The sequence below is a fragment of the Hoplias malabaricus genome, chromosome 1, assembly GCF_029633855.1.
Source record: "Hoplias malabaricus isolate fHopMal1 chromosome 1, fHopMal1.hap1, whole genome shotgun sequence".
NCBI classification, from domain to species: domain Eukaryota; kingdom Metazoa; phylum Chordata; class Actinopteri; order Characiformes; family Erythrinidae; genus Hoplias; species Hoplias malabaricus.
The window spans coordinates 39,233,353-39,256,918 of NC_089800.1; the positions used below are offsets into that span (position 1 = coordinate 39,233,353).

At 44.4% G+C, this 23,566-nt stretch overlaps 1 protein-coding gene across 1 annotated transcript; it reads left to right on the plus strand.

The window, feature by feature from the left end:
* The first annotated feature begins 1,267 nt into the window (after positions 1-1,267).
* ypel2b (yippee-like 2b) lies at positions 1,268-21,933 on the plus strand. Its single transcript, XM_066662516.1, has 5 exons — positions 1,268-1,410; positions 17,088-17,320; positions 18,143-18,186; positions 18,277-18,385; positions 20,020-21,933. The coding sequence occupies exons 2-5, from the start codon at positions 17,204-17,206 to the stop codon at positions 20,107-20,109; spliced, it is 360 nt and encodes a 119-aa protein (XP_066518613.1). The 5' UTR covers positions 1,268-1,410; positions 17,088-17,203; the 3' UTR covers positions 20,110-21,933.
* The last annotated feature ends 1,633 nt before the right edge of the window (positions 21,934-23,566 follow it).

Here is a 23,566-nt window from a genome sequence, read left to right on the forward strand (position 1 = left end):
AAAATAAAGCAACTGAATATACATAAATGAAACACTTGAACGGCTAGAAGGAGCAAGTAATTTTCAACAAAATTATCAAACAATATTTATGAAAGTAATTATTATATTTACTTTTTTCAATGAAATGCAGCTTATGAAGTAAAAAGTCAATTTATGACCGTAGTCAACTACAGTGATCGGTTTATCTTTGAATTTACACTACATGTCCTATGCTGTGTTCAAAATGGCTCCCTATTCCCTACATTACTCACCCATAGTGCACTATTATAGGGAATGGAATTCAGAAGGGCAGTGAACAGTTTCACTATACAACCTTATGTGGTTTATTAGCAAACAAACAAACAAAAAAATGTATTGTAGTTATTTGCTATTCACAATGGTACTTTTTTCACTACTTGGGGTGTGGGTTTGTTTGTGTGCACTGGAAATAGTGCACTTTTAGACATGAATATGAATATGAAATGATGTAACACTATATATATAAAAAATAACACACTACTGCACTTGAAAATGTAGTGCAAATTCAAAGATTAAACAGATCATATCAGTTGACTACAATCAAAATCCTTATAGGATGGGAAAATATGTTTTTAAATATGGTAATCCCAACACAGGGACCCACTACATGGAGTTTAGGGCAGTTTCTGGCACAGCTCTCTCCAAAAAAAATAAATAAATAAAACATGGGATGCTCTAGACTAAGTTGAACATGAGATTAAATTAACAATGCCCAATGACAAGCTTGTGCTAGAGGGGTGTAAAGCACCATACACTGGGCTGTGAAGCAATAAATGTTCTTTGAAGAGATGGCACTATGTTTAATATATTTTGGAGTTGGAATAATAGTTGTAATCCAGAACTAATCATCCAGCATAAATACATACTCTCACTAATGTTCTCCAAGTCAGAATGCTGTCAAATGTTTAAACAAATGTTCCAGCACCTAGTGTAAGCCCTACTAAGAATAATAGAGACTGTTAAGACGAAGTAAAAGGGATGAAACTTAATTTCAGAAGGTGTCCACAAAACGTTGACCGCACAGTGTATAATCCAGCACTATACGTCATCATCATTATTGTATCTCACAGTCACAGTCAAGTGAAGCTGCAGGTGAAGAGGCAGGCAACAGTCGTGCGCGTCATTGTTTGAATCGGTCCTCGACCAATCAGAGCGATGTTGCTAGGCGGCTCTTGGCTCTGATTGGACAAGGGAGCTGTCTGTTGACTGAAGCGCAGTGTGATGATTCTGGTGAACTGAATCAAACTAAGTTCAGGCTCAAAACACAACGAGAGGAGGAGAGACCCACAGACTTGGAGAGTGACCGACGGCTACTCTTCTGTCCCCGAAACCTGGCTCTCCCTTACAGGGCACGATAACGTGCGTCCTAAGGTTATTTCCTCATTTTCAAAGGTAAAAGTGGCGTTACGTATCTATTTATTCGTGCTGTCAAAAAGCGAAACTTAATCAGTATGTGCCAGCTGTCCGTTACCGTTACTCCCAGAGACTAACGTTAACGTTATGGTGCTTTATAACTGAACGGACATTTATTCTTTGCGGTGTGTGTCTCGTTTGGCTCTGTCAGTGTTAGTAAAGCTGTGGGATGGCGACCACCGCAATGGTGCAACGGCTAACTTAGGTGGCCAAATGTTTGTGGATACTTGCTCATTCAACGTCACCCCGAAATGAATTGCATTAAATTGCTAGTTTATCCCTATTTGCTTCTGTAACGGTTTCTACTTTTCAAATTAGATCCTACCATTTGGATTTGATGGATTTAGCCACATAAACATTAGAGAGGTCAGGTACTGACGCTGCATCACTCCAAGTCATTGGTATTGTTACTGAATGGAGTTCCTTCAGCCTAGAACACGTAGTTCCTCTTCTCTACAGTCCAATGCTACACCATTGCATGGTCGTTAAGCTCATGTGCAGCTGCTCCAAGCATTATTCTTTTCTTCAGAAAACTGCGCTTTCAGTAATCTTAGCTGAATTCACTACTTATAAAGTGTCTACAAACTTTTGGCCATTATTACTATTAGTTTATTTTGCTATTTGCTATTTTTCCTTCCACATTGAATTGTGCAGTCGTGCCATTCTAGCGCCAGCTTCGTTGCTGCGGATAAACACGTTGTTTTAGGTTTATTTACAGATGACCGTGATTTCCACAACTTTTTTGCAGGTCAGCATTAACCTTCCAAAAATAAGGACTCTGCCTCTGGAGGTCAGACCTTATCGAGCTTATTTATCTGACCCCAGCTCAGCCTGCGTCATTTCAGTGCTGTGGAGCCACGCCACGAAACTTCCAAATCAGCTAGAACTGTTCCTAGACTTATAATGGTATTGACTTCTAGTCAGTTTTAAAATGCCTACATCAGTAGTCTGTTACGCGTTTTGACACATCTTGGCTCATATAAACACTGCAGCAGAGGATGGAGGATGGAGCCACAGGGGTCATGTTACAAGTCTCTTTTTTCCAGCTCTGAACCACTGCCAGTATCTACTGTCTGTATGTGCTGTGGATCGATGAAGCTGTGTGTGTAGTCTGGGTTGGTTTGTTTGTTTGTGTGTCTGTGGCATTTGCTGAAGCAGCAGAGCCATCTGTGCTGTGTGTTGGCTGAAAAGCTGTCCTACATAAAGACAGCCTCTGCCAAGTGACCTGATAACTTTTACAGTCACCACAAACGTGGAGAAAAATAAATCCAGGCACAGCAATAAGTGGCTGTCTAATGGGGATGGACACACCTGCAGTGAAACAGAAATTACTATTGCTGTATCGGGAGATGGGTGGCATAGTAACACAATATGGTAGTGTCACTAGGGTGCAGGGGTCCTGGATTTAATCATCAGCTCTGTTCACTGTCATTGCTGTGTTCTCCTTGTGTCTGCATTAGTTTCTTCACGCAATCTAAAATATATATTTTGTTTCTGTTCAAAATTGTCCATAGCATTTTGTTTGTGTGTGTGTGTGTGGGGGGGTAAGTGTTCTGGCACCCTATTTAGGGTGTGTTACTGCCTTGTGGCTGATGATTCCAAGTTGATTCCAGACCCTATGCAACCCTTAACAAGATGATGAAGTGCCTACAAAAGATTACTGAATGGCTGACAGTAATTGGAGGAATTTAGGGGTGGGTGAATTTAGAGGCAACATACCAATTTTCCAACTAAACTATAAAATTTAGTGATTGCTACCAAACTGGGAGCATGAAGCCCAGAAAGTGCTTCCTCTGAGACATGTGAAACCATCCATTTAAACACAGCTAACACAACATTAATTGAACATGCTTGTAGGAGAATATCAACAAACCAGATCTGTTGTGTTAGCTGATGCCTGCATTGACTAATAATCATACTGATGGGAAAGTTCTAGGAGAATTCTTAGTGGTCTTAGAAAATGTATCTTAGGTTTCATCCATCAATTTAAAACTGTGTATGTAATTCGTTAAGAAGTAAACACTCAGTAATTCAGCATACTTCAGTGGCATTCTAGAGAATCCTACCAAGTCAGAATTGCCACACAGAGTCAAAATCTAATTGTTATCCATCATTCTGACATTCTTTAGTTTTACTACCGGGCTATTAACACACAACTGTAGATTGCTGTCTTTGTTGGGAGTTTCCATTTTCCTTTAAGTTATTGTAATTAAATAATGCTGTAAGTTTTGTAGCCTATTTCTATAATCCAAGGATTATAGAAAAAATGTCCCTACGGTGTCCGAAATGTAATATTTCCATCAGCCCAAACACATCTGTTCCCCACATGGATTTAAATACTTGACACTCATGCACAAAACAAGTCATTCAAAATGAGGCAGTGAGCTAACAGATACTGTGGTGCGCTTGGAGTGAGTTATGATGGTGAATTTCCGAGACACACTCTCACTTCCATCCCTCAGCCTTATCAACATGGAATATTACCAGAATGTTCAGTGAGCCATAAAGTGACCTTCAAAGCTGTCATACATCTCATTCTGTACCCAACATCCTAACCAGTCCAGACTGTTCAATCTAGAAGAGCAGGCAGTGGGGTTATGGAAAGGAAAAAGGGAATCTATGTCATCCATTCACAAACCCAGAGGACACATTTGCATGCTTCTGCTTCGATTTTGTAGCTTTTGGTTTATTAGTGTTTTCCAGAGCACATAGCAATGCAGATTGTTAGTGGTAGGGGTTGAGAAGGGGACATGACAACATCAGCAAAATAGATTGTGCCCAAAAAAAATGATACTAAGTGCCTGCAGTGCCTCCTTTGCATTGTCAGGCATTGCAAAATATGGAGTGGGCTTTTAAGGCAGTCAGGCTGCAGGGGCTGCTTCCCTTTACCAGCTGTAAAGGGTGAAACACGAGGACGCTCTCTCCCTTTACTGCTGTTTTTTCCTATCAGCAGCCCTGCTCCAGTTACGTAAGGAAGGTTGTTGTGGCACACAGGCCTTGGAATGAATCTGTCACCCTCCATGCATCAACTGCTGCAGGACACTCACAGAGAGAAAGAGATAGAGCACGTAGGGGATTTAAGGACAAGGCGGCTGCTTACGTCTTTTATTTGGTCTTGAATGAAGGTGAATCATAGCTGTGCTGGGCCAGATATGGACAATAATTTTATATATATATATATATATATATAAGGGCTAACATGTACATTTTACTCTCTAGACAGAGAAAGAAAATTCTAGCCATTCTCTAACAACAAAACAAAGATCTGGATCTCCTACCAACCCACAAACTGTGAAAAAAGAAATCTAAGCATTTTGTGTTCTGCCTACAGTCATGGCCACAGGTGTTGGCACCCCTAAAATTTTTCCAGAAAATTATGAATTTATACCAGAATATGATTGCTATTACACATGATATAATTTCACGCAAAATTCCAAAAATGGTCCAGACAAAATTATCGGCACCCTCAAATTTTGGTCACTTTCTCACCCTCAACAAGTTTCTTACACCTCTCAACTGCAATTTTGGACCACTCTTCTTTTGCAAACTGCTCCAGGTCTCTCAGATTTGAAGGGTGCCTTCTCCCAACAGCAAGATCTCTCCACAGGTGTTCAATGGGATTTAGATCCGGACTCATTGCCGGCCACTTCAGATATCTCCAGCGCTTTGTTTCCATCCATTTCTGGATGCTTTTTGAAGTATGTTTGGGGACATTGTCCTGCTGGAAGACCCATGACCTAGGATGCAAACCCAGCATTCTGACACTGCCTTACATTGCGACTCAAAATCTTTTTGGTAATCTTCAGATTTCATGATGCCTTGCACACACTCAAGGCACCCAGTCCCAGAGGCAGCAAAACAACCCCAAAACATATTTGAACCTCCACCCTATTTGACTGTAGGTACTGTGTTCTTTTTTTTTGAAGGTCTCATTCCATTTTCGTTAAACAGTAAAATGATGTGCTTTACCAAAAATCTTAGTCTCATCTGTCCACAAGATGTTTTCCCAGAAGGATTTTGGCTCACATACATTTTGGCAAACTGCAGTCTAGCTTTTTTTATCTCCTGCCATAGCGATTCATTCAAATGTTGACGGATAGTTCGCACTGATACTGATGCACCCTGAGCCTGCAAGACTTGAATTTCTTTGGAACTTGATTGGGGCTGCTTATCCACCATCCGCACTATCCTGCGTTGCAACATTTCATCAATTTGTCTCTTCCGTCCACGTCCAGGGAGATTAGCTATAGTGCCATGGGTTGTAAACTTTTTGATTATGTTGCGCACCATGGACAAAGGAACATCAAGTTCTCTGAAGATGGACTTGTAACCTTGAGATTGTTGATATTTTTCCACAATTTTGGTTCTCAAGTCCTCAGACAATTCTCTTCTCCTCTTTCTGCTCTACAATCTTAGTGTTCATGTGAAATTAAATAAATGTTTGTTTTTTTGTTCTAATACATACAAAGGAAATAAACATGTGTAATTGCAATAATTTTCTGGGAAAAATTATTTCAGGGGTGCCAACTTTCGGCAATGACTGAATGTTAGGAAACGTAACAAACAAGTAATTTCGATTTTGAGTTGTTTCTTACATAAATAGTGTGAAGATTCTCCAAATACAGTGCTCACGTTTATGTAAGAGAACCAAATAAAATGACTGAAACCAAGAGCTAGTGCTGAGTGAGGACTCTTGCACTGAACTGAGCTGTGGCTCATTTTCATTTAAAGAAACAACCACTGAAACCGGTCATTCTAAATAGGGCTTTTTAGACAGGGGAAAAACGCAGCTGTGGTGTTAGTTTTTGTGTATTTTGACCAAAGCATGGCACAGATGTTTCATGGTGCGTTTCCACTGCATTGAAACTGCACGACTCGGCTCAGCTGATCTGTGAGAAGCGGGGTGCAGAACTGTGTTCCATCCAAAAAACAAAATCAACACATGAATAAAGGATGCATAAACAGCATCTAAATTTAATACCACCATTGTTGTGGCATTCAAAGCCACTTTCCCATTACAGACGGGGTTTTGCAATATCATCCGCTCCAATTCACTGGGAAGCTATGCTAGTGGAAAAGGAACAAGCTTTAAGTGAGCCGAGCCGAGCCAAGTCGAGTAGAGCCGGACCCATGCAGTGGAAAAGCACAATAAGACCCCAGGGAACTGTGTTAACTTGTAAAAAGGGGTTTCAACTAGTTTGTATAGCCATGCATTCTTTTTTTTTTTTAGGTTGTGTTTGTACAAAATTGACTAGTAAAACATAAGCTCTTGAAAATAACGTAAGTTGTAGTTGCCTTACCCTACCAGCATAATGGCATAAGTGCAGTCTGTGGCTTAGCCTGTTATGCTCTGCTTCTCTCTCTCTCTCTCTCTCTCTCTCTCTCTCTCTCTCTCTCTCTCTCTCTCTCTCTATATATATATATATATATATATATATATATATATATGCAAGAGGCATCCAGCAGAATTGTTTTAGACAATGGAAAGAACTCCAAATTTTGAAAAACATTAATGAAAATGAGAATTGCTCTATTCCTATTCCATAGGTGGGTAAAATTGGTTTGCTCTTTCTAGTCACTCTAAGTGAAATGTCTAACTGCTTTACTGAAACAGACAGAAAACTAAACAACTCAGTTAACAAATCAGTTTTTGTGGTAATTCAAATAGTGAATAAAAATGTACAGAGAAGTTAAACTTCATCCCTGTTCCACATTAAAAAGATGTGGAGGTTAGAGCTGCATTTCCCCACAACCACAGATGTTCCCTTTAACAGTTATCAACATTAAATAATAGGGAAAATATTTTGTGATAATATTTGGGCCGTATCACCCAGCTCTGCTTTAGTTGGTTTATTTTCCAGAAAAAAGGGAGGGACGGGCTGGTAGCCATTGGGCTCCAGCAGGCCAGCAGAGCTGCTGATCTATTGAGCACTGTGTTCTCTCCAGAGGGAAAAGAGGCAGCCTCCCGTTGTGTTGTTGTTGTTGTTGTTGGTTTTGATAAGCCCAAATGAAGCACGCCAGAGAGAAGAGCCCTTGTGTCAAAGTACAGGCCGATTGTCTTTGGTGCATTGTTTTGTTCTCGTGCTTGTTTGCTCAACTACACATGATGCAGCTTCAAAGACAGAGCTTGCTTTGGCTAATTGTCATACAAACTGAGCTTGGGATAAGGATCAACTTATCAAGTTATGACAACACTGAAGTTGGTGTAAATAGGTTCAACTTGTATAAAACCAAAACAGGCATTTGTATTCTGTTCACCTACATATAACTTTGTTTGTTTTATGTAGGTAACTTTGTATTGTTTTGATTGTCAGGACCAAAAATACTGGTCTACTTACAGAAGCTGCAGCTATACAGTCATTTTGGGGAGGTGAAACAATACAATCCTTGCTACTCTGGGATCAGCACTACAGAAACAGTACTATCTTTATGTTTGCAGGAGGGTAGGAACACCCCCTCCCTCTCCGTGCTGTAAAAGTGAATTACATTTTGCAACGGTAGGAGGAGCCCAGGAGCAAAAATAAACAAATCTTACCTAGTGTTGCTTTAATTAGGACATGAATATATAACCTGGTGAAAGTCTGTGACTGGAACTAGACAAAAACGTCAAGCAATGCTTTTTTCGAGATGAGGTTTCAAGACTAGGTCAGACTTTTGTAGCTCAGAAAATGTGACCAGGTTTTAGCATTCTGATTGATGCAATGGAATATGATTAAATTGATTGGGAAGGCATAAATGCATAAATGAGTTTTCCCATCATTATCCGCACCACATTTTTTGCTACTAATCTCATTTCATTGGTTCTGCACCAGTAGATTTTGCGTTGGTGAAGGGCTGACTGTGACAACCCTCTGGTTTACGTCAACCTCTGCAACATTATGAAGGCATTATGTATTTACTCCCATTCAAAATTGATTTTCCCCTATAAAGAGATTCTTAATTTTCTCTGTAATTACACTGTACTGCTGGGAGGGGTGTTGTTTTGCAGCAAAAAAAAAAAAAACAAGAGGGGACTTTGTTGGTCTGTGTTAATGTGCTTATGTGTAGCCTGAGATCTCATCCATAAGGCAGTTAACATATCACCGTCATATACATTTCATCTTCGGCTCTGACAGTAAACTGTAATAATACACCCTGGGCTGTTTAAAGCATTGCGTCCTGAGCAAACTCAAGGGTGGTCGGAGTCCTGAAATACCCTGGGGTAGATCCACTTAGGGCGTGGAAATGACACGTACAGAGGTGACAGCAGGGTGTCTGTAAGCAAGTGTGATTGTTTGCAGTGGTGTCAGTTTGTGTGACTGTGTGTGGGACTGTGCTCTGCTAGTGTGTGAGCTCTCTCAGTGATCTCTTTATGCCCTGGTCCCACGTCTTTGGCTGCAAAACAATACAGAGGACACAAGAGCTGCTATTCCACCACAGACTCCACAGCCGTGTTCATTCCTGGCCTCAGCACTCCCCCTCCTACTGCAGAGATCACTGCAGCATCCACAGCACAGCAGTTGTCTGTCTGTTTACAGCAGATCCTCTTTCCGAATATCTTATAGTTGAGACTAAAGATGTATATTCACCTAGGCTAAAGACCTCCAAACTCATGTTCTCTTTCAAGCATTCGTTTCGGTGTCTCACTATGGGATACGCCCCCTTCGCGTATACCTCAGAAGCTCTATTACACTACGCCAGCCCCTGGGCTGGCTGACAGCTGTGATGCTCATGCGCCGCCCTCAATATATAATACGGAGCACGACATCATAACCTCATTCAAAACCTTCTTCTCGCTTCACTCCAGAAGCCTTCATTCTCTCTCCCCTCGCGACACCTAAGCTTCACTGTCCGCAGACGGAGTTAATACCTCCGTCGACGGGCGCTTAGTGTCGTTAAGGAAGAGAAAAATTATTGATTCGTGTCTTCACCATAGCTCGGATTATTCTAGTCGGTTTGTCTCCAAACAACGGCTACATAGCTAACGGCCCCTGCTAACTAACCACCACGTTAGTTGCGACTCTCGGCTAGTCGTTAGCTCCCGTGCTTGCGGTACTATTTGGTCACCACGCCAATTGTTTCCAACAGCACAGTCTAAGCACAATTTAGCACACCAGCTAAATGGCTGCAGCAATGCAGGCGGTGCCTATTGGGGACGGAGAACCAGCGCGGACGTGTCCCTGCGGGAATAAAATATCTAGCAGAGACACTCACCAGGTCTGCTCCGTTTGTCTCGGGCTGCGACATGCCCAGGCAGCGTTGAATGACCCGGGCTCGTGCGAGCACTGCGCGCGGTTTACCGTTAAAAGCCTCCGCCGTAGGCTGGCACGCCAAGCCAGTTTTTCAGGCGAGGACCCCCTTGTGTCCGGCGCTACCATTACGCCGACTTTACAGCAGGCCACCATGCCCGTTGAATCGTCCACCCCCGTGGCTCTTAGCTGGGGTGACCAACTCGATTCCCTCGACCCCCTGCCCACCCTGCTAGACGCAGAGGAGGACGAGGAAGAGGCAGAGGAGGACTATGAGGATGGCGGTTCCGAATTTCTCGTCTCGGATGAGGACATTGAATTCGAGGACTCTCCGTTTCTCAACCCCGCCCAGATGGCAAAATATCCCGGTGCCATGCAGGCCACTAATGACCCAGATGGGACGCCACCGTCGCCCCTTCTAGGTGTGGACCTGCAGGATGTGCTTAAGCGCGCAGCTGACAAGCTGGACATCCCGTGGCCGACCGTAAGCGCGGAGACTGCAAAGTCACGCTACGAAGGGAAGAGACTGCCGCGGGCAAAACGGGCTGCAAGACAGCTACTCCCCGTATTTCCTGAACTGGTGGAGGAGTTGGCTACTTTCTGGAAGGAGAAGCCATTTACTGGCAAAACTCCTATTCAGGGGGGATCTGCCCTCGACATGGAAGGTATGGAGAAGGAAGGCCTTCTGCGTATGCCTCCAATGGAGCCCCTAGTGGCAGCGCACCTGCACCCCAGCCGCTCAGCAACCAGCAACCCTACGTTGCCCTCCAAAGCTGACCGCTTTCAGTCTAACATGACTGAACGGGCTTATAAAGCAGTGGCGCTTTCCGTGAGAGCCCTGAATGCCATCTCCATGCTGACAGCCTACCAAGCTGAACTTCAGGACGAGACGTCAGCCACGCCAGGTCTGTCTCAGTGGGAAGAGATTTGTGTGGTCACTGACCTCTCCCTCCGTCTCCAGAGATGTGCGGTGCAATCAGCGGGGAAAGCCATGGCCACCATGGTGGTCCAAGAAAGAGGCAGGTGGCTTAACCTGGCAAACCTCTCTGACAGGGAGAAAGAGGCCATCCTGGATGCACCAGTGGTGCCAGAGGGCATCTTTGGCTCCGCTCTCACATTAATGCAGAAGCGGTGTGAGGAAAAGAAGAGAGATGATGAAGCCCTTCAGCTGTGCTTGCCCAGGAAGCCACAGCAGGGCCCCTCAGCACAACCTCGGCCCTCTTTCATGCAGGCTTCTGCTCGCCCGGCCACCAGCTTCCGCATCCCCAGACGGCCTAAGCCACAGCCTGGCCCGCCAAGTCAAAGTGGGGGCGCTGAAAGTAAGACTGTCTGGCCCAAAAAGACCCAGGGACAGCCACAGGCAGTACAGCCTCTCCCTCCATCCTCACAGGTGGTAAGGAGGAAAAAGAAGTCTGCCTAGGAGTCCTTTGCTTCAGGGGAGAGCCGCCACCCCCCCGTTCTTCGGCTCTTACCCCCAGGCCCCACTATGTTCAGGTGGAGCATGGGTTAACCCCCCCCTTATGTTCCATTTGGCTACCAGCCCATTCACTCAACACACAACCACTCATTCCAGAGCTGTGTTCAATAAAGCAAGGTGTCTCTGTGTTTCCTGTATTTCACATGTTGCAAAACAAAATAAAACACAAAACATTGCAAAACAAAATAAAGTTGAGTGTGTTAAGAGGCAATGCAATGCAAAAAATGTTGCAAAACATAAACAACCTAAAACAAAAGCCTTGGAAGGTTTCCATGCCTTCAAAGGCAATGAGCCACTTAAACGCTGTTACAGCGCGACCGGCTCGCGCATGCGCAGTACAAAGCACGTGCAGACGCACTCTGCGACCACTGGAGGGCGCGAGTGTCTTACGGCTAGACAGTTGGACTGCATGCGTTTCATCTCAGTGGGTACTAAGAACAATACGACATGGGTACAGACTGCAATTTTGCAACCAGCCCCCAAAGTTCAAAAGCATTGTTCACTCCAGGGCAACTGGGGAATCAGCTCACATCCTCCAGGAGGAAATCTCCTCACTACTGGGGAAAGGAGCTATAAGGGTGGTCCCACCCGAACAAAGTCGGACAGGGTTCTATTCTCGGTACTTCCTAGTGCCGAAGAAGGGGTCCCAAACCCTGCGCCCGATTTTGGATTTACGTGCTCTGAACAGATACTTAAGACAGTACAAGTTCAGGATGCTCACTCATCCAGCTCTGCTGAAGTTTGTACGCCCAGGAGATTGGTTCACTTCCATCGACCTGAAGGACGCTTATTTTCATATCAGCATATACCCGCCGCACAGGAAATACCTCAGGTTTGCTTTTGCGGGGGTAGCCTACGAGTACATGGTTCTCCCATTCGGTCTCTCCCTCAGTCCACGAGTATTCGTGAAATGTACGGAGGCAGCGATTGCCCCTCTAAGAGAGCAGGGCATCCGTCTCGCTACTTATATAGACGACTGGCTTATCGCAGCACAGTCCGAGAAAGAGGCAAGAACACACACAATGCAGCTCATAGAGCACCTTGTACAACTAGGGTTTCAGATAAACAGGGAAAAGAGCGTATTGACGCCGACCCAGCGCATATCATACCTGGGCCTGTCACTGGACTCAGTGTCTTTCAGGGCAAGCCTGTCTACGGAGAGAGTTGTAAAGCTCAAAACATGCTTGGATACATTTCGGAGGGACAGTATGATCCCATTCCGTGTGTGTCTCAGACTACTGGGCATGATGGCCTCAGCTTTAGACGTAATCCCGTTGGGACGTCTATTCATGAGGGGGTTTCAACGCTGGGTGGTTTCGCTAGGGCTGAACCCGCTGTATCATATGCGCCGGAGAGTAGAAGTCACTCGGGCAGCGTTGATAGCCCTGTGTCAGTGGAAGCGCATGGGTTTTCTCACACAGGGGGTTCCTATGGGCATAGTTTATGCCAGACGTGTAGTGACTACAGATGCGTCACTGTCCGGTTGGGGGGGCACTCACGAGGGCAGAATAGTGAACGGCAGGTGGAACAGCAGTCAGCAGTCCCTCCACATAAACTGCTTGGAGATGCTGGCGGTTCATCTGACGGTGAGACATTTCCTCCCTTTTTTAGAGGGGTGCCACGTTCTCGTGAGGACAGACAACACGGCAGTAGTGGCTTACATCAATCGACAAGGAGGTCTGCGGTCCCGACCGTTACACACGCTGGCACGCAGACTGATTTTATGGAGCAGCGTTCACTTTCTATCCCTGAGAGCAACACATGTTCAAGGGATGCTCAACAGGGGAGCAGATCTGTTGTCGAGAGGCAATCCTCTTTATGGGGAATGGGCACTCAACAGTGCAGTTGTCCAACAGATTTGGGAGCGCTACGGCAGGGCAGCAGTGGATCTTTTCGCGTCGAAAGAGAATGCACAGTGCCCTCTGTTCTACTCGCTGCACGACCAGAGTGCCCCGCTCGGGGTCGATGCCTTTGCACACGAGTGGCCACAAACACTGCTTTATGCGTTTCCACCGATAGCACTAATCTCCCCGACTCTAGCCAGAGTCAGGGAGAGGTGCCTGTCTGTTATCTTGATAGCTCCGCACTGGCCGGGCAAGCACTGGCTGGCGGAGATCATACAGATGCTTCAGGGGAACCCATGGCCCCTCCCACTACGCAGAGATTTGCTGACGCAAGCAAGGGGAGAGATTTATCACCCACACCCAGAACGTCTGGCTCTATGGGTATGGCCCGTGAGTGGTTTAATTTAAGCATAACAGGGTTGCCGCTGAATGTGATTGAAACCATTCAGAATGCTAGAGCTCCATCTACCAGGTCCCTTTATGGGTACAAGTGGCGGATATTTGAGCAATGGTGCTCAGACAAACTCGAAACCCCGTTTCAGTGCTCTGTCGGGGTTATACTAGCTTTCCTTCAAGATTTGATTGACAAAGGCAAATCATTTTCCACTATTAAAGTGTACCTGGCAGCTATTGCAGCATGCCATGTGGGCTTCGAAGGGAAAACTGTGGGGCAACACCCTTTGGTGTGCCGTTTCATGAAGGGGGCACGACGTAGTTTGCCGGTCTCCAAACCCGTCTCTCCATCTTGGGATTTGGCCTTGGTGCTGGAGGCTATGTCAGTCGCACCTTTTGAGCCACTAGACCAGGTAGACTTTAAGTTTTTGTCTTTCAAGACAGCACTTTTGCTAGCCCTGGCATCGGCTAAGCGTGTAAGTGAAATACACGCTTTGTCTGTGTGCTCTACATGTATGCAGTTTTCGCAGGGGGACTCTAAAGTATGTTTACGTCCAAATCCTGCCTTTATTCCCAAGGTTATTCAGCCTTGTCTCCCTTTGGAACTTCAGGCATTTTATCCTCCGCCTTTTACCTCGCCAGGCCAGCAGCAGCTGCATACGTTATGTCCTGTGCGAGCACTGCGAATTTATGTGGATAAAACGAAGGACTTTAGGAAATGTGACCAGCTTTTCGTGTCGTGGGCAAAGCCATACACGGGGAAAGCAATTACAAAACAAAGACTATCGCATTGGATTTCAGATGCGATCGCGTTGGCATACTCCAGTAAAGGACTGGCAGTTCCACCGGGCGTCCGTGCACACTCTACGAGAGGTGTAGCAACCTCTTGGGCAATCTTTAGAGGTCTCTCGATTCAGGAGGTGTGCGCAGCAGCGAGCTGGTCCTCGCCTCATACGTTCGCCAGGTTTTATAAAATGGATGTGACAGCACCTAGTGTAGCACATATGGTATTGAGCGCCGGCTCTGGGATTTAACAGTCCCAGCCTTTCTGAGGCATAGCTGGTTGACAGTATGTTCGGGACAGGCTTGTCTGGCAATACGGGAGTAAGGATATCCCATAGTGAGACACCGAAACGAATGCTTGAAAGAGAACTTTAGGTTACTATGTAACCCCGGTTCTCTGATAGCATGAGTGAGGTGTCTCACCAGACCACCCTCCTTGCAGTGTGAAGCGAGGAAGAGGTGTACCTGTTTTGAATGAGGTTATGATGTCGTGCTCCGTATTATATATTGAGGGCGGCGCATGAGCATCACAGCTGTCAGCCAGCCCAGGGGCTGGCGTAGTGTAATAGAGCTTCTGAGGTATACGCGAAGGGGGCGTATCCCATAGTGAGACACCTCACTCATGCTATCAGAGAACCGGGGTTACATAGTAACCTAAAGTTTTATTTTAGTTAAATTAGGGTTTGTACAGTTTTCTCCGGTTTCCTCCCACACTCCAAAAACACACGTTGGTTGGTGGATTGGCGACTCAAAAGTGTCCGTAGGTGTGAGTGAATGTGTGTGTCCGTGTGTGTTGCCTTGTTAAGGACTGGTGCCCCCTCCAGGGTGTGTTCCTTGCACCCAATGATTCCGGGTAGGCTCCCGACCCACCGTGATCCTGAAGTGGATAAGCGGTTACAAACAATGAATGAATAAAGGTTTTCACTGGCCCTGATGTTTACATACATGGTTGATATAGCTTGGCCTTAGGGCATCACTGTCCAAGATTCTCACAACACTGTTCTGGAATTTTAGCCCAGGCCTCCTGACATAGATGCTGGACTTCAGTCAAGGTTGTTGGCCTCATTGCTCGATGTTGCTCGGGTCAGAATTCTGTAATGGCCACTCTGATGCATTCACTTAGATGTCCTTAAGACCATTTTTTCAGAACTTTGAAATGAATACTTAAAATCATTGTCAAAACCCCAAATGTGACCAGGTTTTAGCATTCTCATTGATGCCTTGAGGTTTTGCTTCATTATTTCTAAATAATCCTAGTTCATGATGGTGAAATGCCCCACTACCTTTTCCAGTGAAACAGCCTATGAACTTGATGCAACCACCCCCAAGCTTCACAGTTGAAATGGTGTACTTTTAAATGGAAAGCCTGACCATTTAAACTCCATACTTAGTACTAGTAATTTAATGTTATCTGACCAGAGAACACTCCTCCAAAAGGCTAAGTTTTTGTCTTAATAGTCATGTGCCACCTTCAGTAGGGGTTATTTATGCTGGTCTTGAATTAGTAGCTTATTTCAAGTTGTGAGCCCAGGAGTGAGGCTCTTACGGAGGAACTAGAGTTGTGGAGGTCCACAAATATTTTTTGAGATCTTGGTTGAGTTGCTTGGAATTTCCCATTGGTGCAATAATTCACTCCTACATTGGCAGCTGGCCCATAAGAAATTTGAAATGTCATTACATTGGTTTCTGAAATCTGTTTAAAGAGACAGTCAGCCTGGTGTATGTAGCCTTTTGACTGAAGCTCTGATACAGTGAATTAAAGCTGAAATACGTCTTCATATGTCTTTACACACTTGTTTTAAAATGACCTCTGATGTGAACGAAGTTTGAATTCCCAAAATAAACGTATGGTGAAATTAAATGTGTGGGTTTGTGAAGAACTGCGGGTAATTGGAGCAGCACGGTGGCACAGCAGGTAGTGTTGCAGTCACAGAGCTCCAGGGACATGGAGTTTCTGGGTTCAAATCCTGCTCCTGGTGACTGTCTGTGAGGTTTTTTCTCCTCGTTTCCGTGTGGGTTTCTTCCGGGTGCTCCGGTTTCCTCCCATGGTCCAAAAACACACGTTGGTGGGTGGATTGGTGACTCAAAAGTGTCTATAGGCTGTGAGTGAATGTGCGAGTGTGTCGCCCTGCGAAGGACTGGCGCCCCCTCCAGGGTGTGTTCCCACCTTGCACCCAGTGATTCTGGTTAGGCTCCGGACCCACCACGAGCCTAAACTGGATAAGTGGTTACAGAGTAGAGCTGTGCCATATCATATTGTCCGCGATAATATTGTCATATTTTTTAAAATGATAAAAAAAATCTGTTTTGTGATATTACAGACAATGAATGAATGAACGAGATTGTCTTTAAACTTGGGTCTAATTTGATTGTAGCAGTGTGGCTAAACATCAGATTTGCAGTTTTCCCTTTACCCAGAATAGTTTACTTGATTGTTCAAGATGTATTTATTGCCTGAAGTTAGTTTCTGTAATTATGCACAGGTGCTATCAATCTAATGAAACTCAGCAGTAATAGCAGCTTGTTTTGCATCCTAATTAACATAATGAAAACTGCATAACTGATCTTCTGCAGGATAATTACCCACAGCCTGATAAAATGTAGAGATTTTTGGAGAGATGCACATACAGAGAGACAAAGAGATTATGTATATCTCTCTGTACGTGCATCGCTCCATAAATCTCTACATTTTCTTAAATCAGGCTGTGGTTAATTATCCTGGAGAAGATCAGTTATGCAGTTTTCTTTATATTAATTAAGTTTTATGTAAAACAAGTTTAGGCACTTGATGTTGTGACTGCGGTCTATGTTTTTTGTAGAGAAACCAGAGGTTTAAAAGGTTCTTCAGCAGTTTCTTTGTAGATATCAGCAACACACATCCAATGTTGCATCGAGTTAGAACACAGTCGTGCCATGTGCTGTTCCCTGCAGGTGTGTGTCCCCCCACTCCGCGCCCCACCACGGCCCTCACCTGTGTGTTGCGGTGCTTCCCCTGCGAGCCGTCCTGGGCCGGCAGCCCCTTCTTGCACCGCCCGGCCACGCCGCCCATGGTCACAATGACGCGCTCAAAGACCTTCCAGGCCTACCTGCCCAGCTGCCATCGCACCTACAGCTGCATCCACTGCCGAGCACATCTGGCCAATCATGATGAGCTCATCTCAAAGGTAGATCAGCAGGACATTGCCATGCTGACAGCTGCTGGTTTGAGGTAGTCACAGTAGTCACTTGGCCAGAGAGTCACCAATGCTCAATTTTCAAAAAACACAGAGCAACTCAAAAAAGTGCTTAGTGTTCAGATAGAACATGTATCTCAGCTAGAACAATACGTTCAAATATAAACTCCCCCAGAGCTCAGACGCTGCCAGAACAAGGGCCAGTGCTGATACCTAGAAAGAAAGTGATAAAAGCGCAATACAGTCTGGTATGGTGTGCATGTAGATTAGTACTCACTTGAGTGTTAACATTTTCAATATTGTGGAAAGCCTTTAGGATGAGGAAATTCACTTAATCCTTGGAGTTGTGCAATAAGCCACAGTATAGCTTCATCCATCTCATGAGACTGAGCTGTTGTAACAGCTTCTTTTGATGTCCATGCCACAATAGCCATGTAGCTCATTAGAAGTGAAAAATGTGTGGTTAAGGAATCACATATATTTAGGTTATACAGTAATTAGGGAATTCCAGATTTATATATTGTCATGCTGATATATTGCCCAATGCCAGAGACAAAGAGAAAACAAAATTTAAAAACAAAATTAAAATTAAATCTTGTCAGACGCTAGACCTCATTTCACAATGTTCCACTGTGGGGGCAGTCAGCAACAAACATGACCAAAGCAGGGCAACTTGGCTGGCACTTTGGAGTCACTTTAGCATATGCAGCTCAGCTTGGCATCACCATTTAATACTGTACAGGCTCAAAGATGGCTTAGACACAAAAACCTTTTGTGTGCTCCTCATAAGCTTCTTTCTTGCTTTTCTCTTAGTCCTTTCAAGGAAGTCAAGGCAGAGCCTATCTCTTCAACTCTGTGTAAGTATGGAGTCTATGATGAAGAGCTTAGGCCTTTGGTTCGATCTATATATAAAGTGTCTTTCTCTGTCTCTCTCTGTTGCTCTGTAGGGTAAATGTGGGTTGTGGTCCAGCAGAAGAGCGAGTGCTACTCACTGGCCTTCATGCGGTCGCAGACATCTACTGTGAGAACTGCAAAACCACACTGGGATGGAAATATGTGAGTGAACAATGATGGAGACCCAGTAATTATTACACCATTCAGCACTCTAGAGGCACCACACGTATTCGTGTACACCTTCATCTGACCCGATTCCTTATTTGCTCACTGGTATGTCCAGGAGTCTGCAAGGGCACCTATTCACATTCAGTCACATTCAACGCTCAGGGACATGTGTTGGCCGGTCAAGGACACAGAAATAGATAATCCCCTGCCATTACACGTAGCTTGGCTAAAGCCTTCCACACGCTTGAAGTCCAGCTTCTTGTTGTGGTGTCTGTTTTCTTCCAGCAGCTGTGCCACATTCCGATGGTCATTTCCATGTATTAGTGGGTCAGGATTTCCACTAAAGCCTGACATCCATATTATTGTGGCTGTGTGCAGAGATGCAAACACACTCATCCAAACACACATAGAGAAACCCAGCAAGCAATATAAACTGTGTACACACCAGGAATTAGCCCGGTTATTTATAAAAAGGTCAGATATTAATATGGCCTGTGGGGGCAGCATTCACATGCCACAGTGTCAAAACGACAGATTGACCTACTGAACTGCTATGCCGTGAAATTTAAGGAGAGCCGTTTGCTGCCTGTACCCACACACTTTGGAAAGAACAGGAAAAACAAGGTGCTGGTTGACTATTGCGAAGCATACTGTCACAGAACAAGCATGTTGTATTTAGCTTCTTTAGTCATAAATATATATGTTGGTGGGTATCTTTTCAGCAGGACCTGTAGACATGATAGAGGGGGGAAAAACAATTTCCAGTTGTTTCAGATCCCTCATCTGAGGCATTTTATATATTAAATGATAATATAGCAAATGGAGAAGACTGGTAATATATTGGAACACAGAAAGCAAAAAGCAAGTTCTCACAGTTTTCTGTGGTTGTAATGAACATGCTAACATGCTTTGGTCAAAATACCACAAGGGTCAAACACCCCCTGTCTTAATAGACCTATTGAGAGCGACTTCCTTTAATTAAAAATGAGCCACAGTTCTGTTCAGCGCGAGAGCACAGGAGTGGGGAGTGAGGAGCAGAAGCCCTGGATTTTAGTCACTTTTCACTTGGTTGTCTTTCTACTTCATTCTTGTTTTGTCTAACCATGTCTAACCAGTACTCGTATTTCTCCACACTTGTGTTTGTTTTGCTCCATTTAAACTTGTCTAAATGTGGTTTCAGTGTGAGAACACCTCAATTCATCCCATGTTTTCTGACATAGGCATACCTTGCTGAGTTGTTTCATTTCAGTTTGTGTCGGGAATTTTTCATAATATGCCTTCTTTAATACTCATATATCTGTTTTTATTTAAGATAAAATGTGAATGTTCATAAACAGCTCAAAATGCTTCATTGGTTTTGTACTGTTCTGGTGTGGGTTGAGGATGGTTTCATGAGTCACAAATCTCGTCCTGCACGCAAAGTTACTCTAGAGCCAACTGGTTTGTGGGCAGATAGAACACACTGCTGAGGGAAATCTCAACTTACATTTTAAAGATGTGCACATCATGGCCTTGTGAGCTACGCCATACCCATGCATCCCTTCTCTGTGTTGCATCACTGTGACAAAGCTATTTTTGCGCATCTTTGCAGAAGCTTTACTTTGCCCTCTCTGTCCTCTTTCCCTTAGGAACACGCCTTTGAGAGCAGCCAAAAATACAAGGAGGGAAAGTTTATTATCGAGCTGGCCCACATGATAAAGGACAACGGCTGGGAGTGAACTAAGCTTGCTGAGAGGGAGTGACCTCGCAAGAGATGAGGGCAGAGTATGGATGAAGCCGGTTCAGTCTGTGCTTGTGTGGGTGAATGAGTGATGCAGGTTTGATGTTGCCTTTCCTAATGTGTACCTAACATCCTGGACACACGCACACATACACACACACACTATTGGTCCCTGGGGACATGTCAGGGTGGGTGGGAACAGGAGGGCTATTCTGGGCCAGAATTTAAAAGGGATGTAGCCCCAGGATCAGTGTGTGTGTGTACTTGTGTGTGTGTGTGTGTGTGTCTCAGTCAAAATGGATAGGGCACAAACACATCCAGTAACAGATGTACAGACATGTACAATGAAATCTACACACACATAGGCAAACACCATAATAGACACTTGCATGTCTCTCCCATCCTAGCCTGAGTGCTTCAGACAGCCCTTTGTGCGTACATGTATGTGTCTGTGTGTATGTGCATGTCTCGGTGGCACACTGCGCTTGGCAGGACCATGGCCGCAGGGTCACGGAGTTGAAGGGTCTTTCTCTCCACACTGGGTGAATAAAAGCGAAGGCTAAGGTGATTAACCCCAAATCCAGGCGAGAGTGACTACTGCCAGCTAGGCCAGTGAGGATAGGTCTCTGAATGGGCCTCTGATGAACCGACCAATGAAGGAGGCCCATACGAGGGGCTAAACCAGCCCAAGATGGCAGAGAGAACTTTTAAACAGGCGCTGCCTCACCGTTGACATGATGCTAACATCTCTCCTCCCTTCTGAATAGAGCACTCCTTTGCCCTTGCATACTAAAGTGAATGTTAACCTGCGTAGGCATCCGTTACAATGGTGTTGTACCTGGACCTCCCTTGTAATCTGTGCTCAGTGTTAGCCCTGTGTGCTGCTCCCGCTTTCACTGTTACCATATCGTTATCAGCAGACTTTAAATGAATACTCTGTCTTTGCTGGATCTGTAGCATTTGGTTGATTACAAGTGATGATTATTTTTGACACACTGTCTTGTACTTAGAACCGAAAGGTCAGTGTGATTCGTGTCCTGTGCTAAGTACAGGGAGATTACAGTCTGTGGTGATGTACTCTGTGCTACAGATGTGGCAGATTGAGGCAGGAGTAGTCCTTTAGCTCTTGGGGAGAGTGAGTTAGTCCTGATTACAGTGTTTTAGACAAAGCCTCTCGGTGCAAAAGATTTTTAGAGCGATCTTTGAGTGCGGGATGACTTTTAGAAAATGGTGCACTCTACTGCCTCCTTCTAAGAAAACTGGAATTACAACCTGACGAATAAAGTTTTTTTTTTATTTATTTTTTTATTAAAAACCATTGTACAAGCCCTAATCCCATGGCCGGAGACCACCAGTGAAGACGTTTGTTTGGTGTCCACCACTCAACCAAAGAAGCCATATATTTACAATTAGCTAACCAGACAAAGTGTAGAGTAGGGACCTAAGGTGTTAGTAATGGTCGAAAGCCACGCTCGACAGCTTTTCTCTCTCTGTGAAATGCATTATTATTATTATTTTCTTTTTTGTAAATCAAAGATATTAATATATATATGAATATATACATTTATATTAATGAAAGGCATTGTTGTTTCTGTTGATCTGTGCATTTCAGACTGTAAATATTCACATGCAATGTTTGTTATTTATGACTATGAACAACATTTTAGCATCTACCACGCTTTCTGTCTGAAGCCCTAACTGGGTGTACAATATTTGCTACTTTTTTACTCTTGAAAAATGTTCAATTTTAGTGTCTTTTATAAAAGGATGAGGAGATGGTGACTACTACTGGAGCTTCATCTAAATGAAAATAAAAAACCTAAAACATCCATCTTTGGTTGCTGTATTTATTTATTTTTTTTTTATTATGAAAGAAACCTGAAACAGCAGTACAACAAAATCTGGACTTCATATTTAACCCATTCATACCAGTGAACACACACAAGTGATTAGGGACAGTAATCACACACAAACCTGGGGTGGCTGACAGTTATCTCAGCACATACTGAGCCATGCTGGGGTTATGGGTTTTTTTCTCAAGGCCAGCTGTGGATGTTTATGGAGGAGAAAATGCTGCTCCTTCACCACTCTTGTTATTGTTGCTTGTCCATGAGATGGAAACATCAGCCTTTAAGACCTAAGCCTGGTCCTCAAGTCTTAAGGCATTGTCTGTGTTGTCATGGCTCCTCTATGTAAGACAATGTAAGAGATGCAGCATTGAATTGATCATGTATCTCGTTTCACGTACAGTTGATCTCAGTGCAGTTTGTACTCTGTAAATCAGAGTAGAAGTCATTTTTCATTTTCACTGATGTGGAAAGGTTTAGGAAATGTGTAAGGTCCTTTTTCACATACAGCAGGCCTCAATGCTGTATATATTCAGTCAAATAAATTGTACTCAACATCAGCAACGCAAGTATTACAAATTAAATGTACAGATGTGAGGCTGGTTAGGTAGACTGTATTTTTTCGTAATAGAAAGGCTTAAGGGAAAAAATAGATGGTGTCTGTATTCCTCTCGCCTGCTCTGCTTTTTCATGGAGTTTGCCAGGCTCTGAGCTGCCCTACCATCTCCTGTTTACAGCGGCAGATGGCTCTGTATTTGAGCTGCACTGGAGACCGGGTCTCCTAGCAACTGGGTTTCTCTATCCTCGAGTTGTGGAGGAGGCTGAGAGTGTGTGTGTGTGTGTGTGTGTGTGTGTGTGTGAAGTGTTGGTGTCATTCAGTGTCTGGGTCCAGCGTTTGAAACACACACACACACACACACACACACAGCTCAGCAGGCGAGGGTTGTCTAAGGTCTTTGAGAGGTGGGTAATGTGGGCGAATAATGCATTCTATAGCCACTAATGCTGTCTGTGCCAGGTAAAGGGCATCTGCATTAGTGGAGAGACGTGAAGACGAGGGTTCAAAGCCAGAACAAATAAACCACTGGGTCTTTCATCTCACACAGACCGTCCAATCAGCTAGAAGCCTAAATCTGTCCTTAAGGTTAATACCACTTCAAACTCCAATGGCCCAGGCTCATTTGCCTCTCTGTGGGAAGCTGCCTAGTGTACTGATAGACAAGTATACTGACTACACATGAAATTTGTAAGCAGCTGCACATGAGCACAGTGTGCACAGTGCTAGAATGCTGTAAGGCTCTGGGCTGTGGCGCCATGGAACTGCGTCATCTAGAATAATGGGTATGGATCCAAAACCAGTAGGCATTGATATTAGTTGGTGTGGCTTTTGTGTTTCACGTCTAATCATCTAACATCATTACCTAACCTCATTAATGCTCTTGTGGCTAAAGCAACCAAATCCTCACTGCAGTATTATTCAATATGTACAAGAGGCTATTACTCTAGCACAAGGAGTGCACGATATCTAACTATATCTATGACTTACTAAGAAAGATTGGACTAGCGTCTCGCCCTCTCTGATATAATGTGTACTTGAATTTGAAGCCG

Bases quoted from the DNA above. Each gene is read 5' to 3' on its own strand.
- ypel2b (XM_066662516.1), top strand. From the start codon at position 17,204: ATGGTCACAATGACGCGCTCAAAGACCTTCCAGGCCTACCTGCCCAGC. The intron at 18,187-18,276 runs GTAAGTATGGAG...GTTGCTCTGTAG, and splicing joins GCCTATCTCTTCAACTCTGT to GGTAAATGTGGGTTGTGGTC. The intron at 18,386-20,019 runs GTGAGTGAACAA...TCTTTCCCTTAG, and splicing joins CCACACTGGGATGGAAATAT to GAACACGCCTTTGAGAGCAG.